This window comes from Larus michahellis, chromosome 8, assembly GCF_964199755.1.
Source record: "Larus michahellis chromosome 8, bLarMic1.1, whole genome shotgun sequence".
NCBI lineage: Eukaryota > Metazoa > Chordata > Aves > Charadriiformes > Laridae > Larus > Larus michahellis.
In genome coordinates, this window is record NC_133903.1 from 18285445 (window position 1) to 18290096 (window position 4652).

Here is a 4652-nt window from a genome sequence, read left to right on the forward strand (position 1 = left end):
CGACACTTAAATCAGATAGAAAAACCCCTCAGTGTTTCCCAGTCCCATCTCCCAGTCATCCAAGGAAGCTCCCACATCATTTTTAACACTTCTTTTGCCAAGCCCATGCTAGAATTAGTGTCCCTCGTGGCTAAAAGCTTTGTTCTGACAGCAACAGCCACTGCAGAAAGCATTTCTCAGTCTGGGAATCCACAGAGCGGTTGAAGAGCAGCCTGTTTGCAAATACCCGCTCCCAACAGGCAACCGCTATTAACCGACCTCAGCATCCTCCTGTCGTTTTGTCACAGGAGGCACTGAAGCACCAGAAGTATGATTATTTGGGGGGGGTTTTGACTACACATTCTTTTTTTCAACAATAGCAACCAGAGGTTCAACTGACGCAAGACTCTGTCCAGACCAAAACATCCGTAAGGCCCATGGAAGAAGTCTGGAAGTTGAAGAAAGAGCTTGAGGATGAGACTCAGCGTCGGCAACAGCTAGAAGCGGAGATCAAAGCCATTCAGAACAACATTGTCCACCTGCAAAACCAGAAGCCCCAAGAAACTGTTGTTAAGAAAGAACTGCTGAAGAAAGTGCCCGACCCTCAGCTGGAGGAGAGCTTCCACAAACTGCAGCAAAACCTAGCAGAAGAGCAACGCAAGAACCAGGTGCTCCAGGATGAGTTGGAGGCTCTTAAAATCAGGCTGCGCGTTTTGGAGCACGAGAAGAGGGAAGGAGGACAGGAGTACATAGTGAAAGAGGTACTGCGGATTGAACAAGACAAAGCTCAAGCTGATGAAATCCTGAAGCTCAAAGAAGAATTGGAAGAGCTCAGGAGGCAGGAAGGAACCCGAGAGAACGAAGTCAACCTTTTACGCCAACAAATTGCTGTGCTGTCCAGCGAGAAGAACAAAGAGCAGGAGAAGGTAACGGAGAAGGAGGTGCTGAAGCTGCAGAACGATCCCCAGCTGGAGATGGAATTCCGGATGTTGCAAGAGAACAAGCAGAGAGAGAGCGCCCTTCGGCAGAAGCATGAGGAAGAGCTCAGCTTCCTCCAGGACAAGCTCAAACGTCTTGAGAAGGAACGGGCCATCGCCGAGGGCAAAATTACTGTCAAGGAGGTGCTGAAGGTAGAGAAAGACTTAGCCATTGAGAGGGAGGTGAATGAGCTCCGGCGCCAGTATGAAGATGAGAAGTCCAAGGGTCGTTCCAACGAGCGGGAAAAGGCTGAGCTGCTCAGGAAGATCCAGCTGCTGGAGGAAGAGAACGCCAAGGTGGTCGTCCAGGAGAAAGTGCGTGAGATTGTGCGCCCAGATCCCAAGGCTGAAAATGAAGTTGCCAATCTTCGTTTGGAGCTGGTAGAGCAGGAGAGGAGATACCGAGGCGGTGATGAACAGCTGAAGAGCTGCCAGAATGAGTTGGCTGCTCTGAGGAACAGAGGGCCACTGGTAGAAGTCAAAGAAGTCATTAAGGAGGTCATTAAGTACAAGAATGACCCAGAAACTGAAAAGGAGCTACAGCGACTCCGGGAGGAAATCATAGAGAGGACAGGAGCAATTGAAAGAGCTGACCTTGAGATCTACCAGCTGAAACAAGAGATACAAGCTTTGAAAGATACCAAACCTCAAGTGCATATGAAGGAAGTTGTTCAAGAAATTCTGCAGTTTCGGGAAGACCCCAAGACTAGAGAGGAGGTAGAGTCTCTGAGGGTGCAGCTAGCAGATGAACAGATGAAACACGTTGACCTGGAGAGGGAGCGGCTACTCGAAGAAGAGAGAGTAAGACAGAAGGAGGAAGAACTTTCCCAGGTGAAGGAGAAAGTGGTCCAACAGGAAGTAGTGAAGTATGAGCAAGACCCTGCCTTGAAAGCTGAAGTCAACTCCTTCTCTCAGAGCATTGAGAGCGAGCTGAAGCAAATTGACTGCCTCCGTGAAGAACTCCGCAAGCTGCAGAGGAGGCGGTCTGAGCTCGAGCGTCAGCTAGAAGAACTTGAGAAAGAGAGACAGGCCCGCAGAGAGGCTGAACTGGAGGTGCAGAGGCTGAAGATTAGGTTGAACGAGTTGGAAGAACAGGAGAGGGAGACAACAGAACGAGTGACTGTGAAACAGAAAGTGATCCTTCAGCAAGATCCCCAGCAAGAGAAGGAGCACTCCCTCCTCAAGCTGGAGCTAGAAGAAGAGAAGCACCGAAGACAAGTCTTGCAAACTGAATTAGAAGCCCTGAGAAAGAAGCTCCTTTCTTTGGAGAAGATGGAGGTCAAAGAGAAGGTGGTCTTTTCAGAGAGCGTCCAAGTGGACAAAGGAGACACGGAGTACGAGATTCAAAAGCTGAAGAGCAATCTGGAGGAAGAAAGTAGGCGTAAGAGGGAGCTAGATGCAGATATCAACCGTCTCGAAACCAGGCTGTCTGAGGTGGAATTCAACAACTCCAAGTCATCCAAGGAGCTAGACTTATTAAGGGAGGAAAACCACAAACTACATCTTGAGAAACAGAACCTGCTGATGGAAACAAGGAGACTGCAGTCAGAGATTGAACTCACAGCAACAGAAGCTCGGGATTTAAGAAACATGACCCACATGGACAGCGGAATAAACCTGGACTCCAGATTCCAAGCTTTGGAAAGAGAGTTAGATGATCTGAAGCAGTTATCCAGAGAAAAAGACGCAGAGATCGAGCAACTCCAGAATCGCCTCAAGACAGTGGCGATCAAGCGGGAACAAAGAGAGAACCACCTGAGGCGCTCCATTGTGGTCATTGACCCCGACACAGGAAAAGAAATGTCTCCAGAGGAAGCTCATGTGCTTGGCCTCATTGAATGGAGCTTGTTTGTCAAACTGAAGAGTCAGGAATGTGACTGGGAGGAGATCTCAATAAAGGGTCCCAATGGGGAATCATCTGTGATCCTCGACAGAAAGTCTGGTAGAGAGTTCTCAATTGAGGATGCTTTGAAGAGCGGAAGGCTAACCATGGCTCAGTACAACAGTTACCTCAACAAGGAGATGTCGATCCAGGAGTTGGCGGTCTTGGTGTCTGGAAGTAATTACACAGCGCTCCCTCCACTTTAGAAACTTTTCTTAAGAGCAGCTAGTCAGAGCTGCACCACTCGTTAGACTACCGGATCACTGCAAATCCTTGCCCTCCTTTGCGTCTTCCAAAATGCTAGAGCCTCTGCCCCAGCCATGCTACGAAGCCACACTGCTTGCTGTCACACACTGCAGAAAAGCACCACCGGTAGTGGAAAACACATTTGTCAGGACTACAGCAAAAACTTCTCCCCCTCTGCATCCCTACCTAATCACTCAACCTAACAAAAACCAAGCCTCAGGACAGTGAAGTACCTGAAGTCCAAAGACTCGGCAGAACCTGCAGTTTCCTCCGCGTATACTCACGTAGTCGCATAAAAAGCTGCATACGGCAGTCATTAGAGAGACTGAAGGTCAAGATGACACCGAGGTGACCAGCAGGAGCTGGTTAGGTCAGCTGCATGTTGGTAAGCCAGACAGTTTCCTCGTGGACAACTGAGTAAATGATGGGATCATCCTCTGAGAAAAACCAGCTCTGTAAAACCAAAGGTGTGCTACACATCTCAATTGGGTGTCACCACGTGAATACCTGAACACCATCGTTTTGTTCACCTACGTGCCTATGCTGCTGGGGAAGAGGGAAGCAGATGGAATTTGATGGCGTCAGCCGTAGATCCGGGAGGAGCATTCCTAAACCACAGAGGTCACCGAGAAGTACGCGAAGAGATGGCAGCACTGCCAAACACAAGAGGGTAGTGTAAAGCATGCAACTGTAACCAAGCGCAGAGTGCCTTCCAAACAGTTAGCTTACCTCATGGCTAAAAGCCATTTGTGCTGGTATTTTACTGGATGGAGTTACATGCAGCTACATGTTTCATTTACTTGTGTAAGGGAATGGGAAATAGAGGGGAATTCTATTTATAGTACAAAATAAAAATGCAGTGGTTCCAATCCGAAGTTGGCTTTTCTTTATTAATTATGGCAGTCTCTTCATCTTTGGCTTTCCAGAAGGATGTCATTTCAGAGTCAAAATTTAAAAAAAAAGATTGTTCATTTTAGCTGTTGACTCTTTTCCAAGAGGGAAATTGCTGGAGCAGCATTAGAGCTAGGACTAATTAGCAGCATTAGATGGGAATGCAACAAATGGGACTGCAGCTACGGGAAAACAGGGAATTACACTGGGATGGTACCAGGGGCTCCCATATCTAGAGTACCTTCATTAACTTTTTCCCCAAATTTCAGCTAATACCCAAACCCCAGTAAACTCTGCCATCAATAAAAGCAGCCCCAAGCATTCCCTGCACATCCATCCTGGCTTTGGGGATTAACACCGGTATTTTACCTGTGTGAATGAAAGATCATGCAGGATTCACACCATTGCTCTGGGGTCCGAACCCCACGTATTCTTTCCAGCAGATGTGAAATTCAAGGATCAGCAGGAGCACATTGATAGAGAACATGCAATTCTACCACCACACTGGCTGGAAACAGAGCTGGAATTTACTTACCACCTAAGAGACTTTAGTTAAAAAGGTAAAGAATTCATTACTCAAGACACAAGATGATCAAGAGGCGATCATTTAAGCTGAAAGATAAATTCTTGAAAACCAAAGTCATGAAACTAGAGGTAAGGAGATGGAAAAAAAAGCA

At 47.5% G+C, this 4652-nt stretch overlaps 1 protein-coding gene across 1 annotated transcript in view; it reads left to right on the top strand.

Moving 5' to 3' along the window:
* Positions 1 to 3959, top strand: part of PPL (periplakin) — a 28513-nt gene extending 24554 nt beyond the window's left edge. Inside the window, exon 22 of the mRNA XM_074598278.1 lies at positions 360 to 3959. Within this exon, the coding sequence (XP_074454379.1) occupies positions 360 to 3044 (2685 nt within the window). The 3' untranslated portion in view covers positions 3045 to 3959. The remainder of the gene's footprint in view (positions 1 to 359) is intronic.
* Positions 3960 to 4652: the final 693 nt, after the last annotated feature.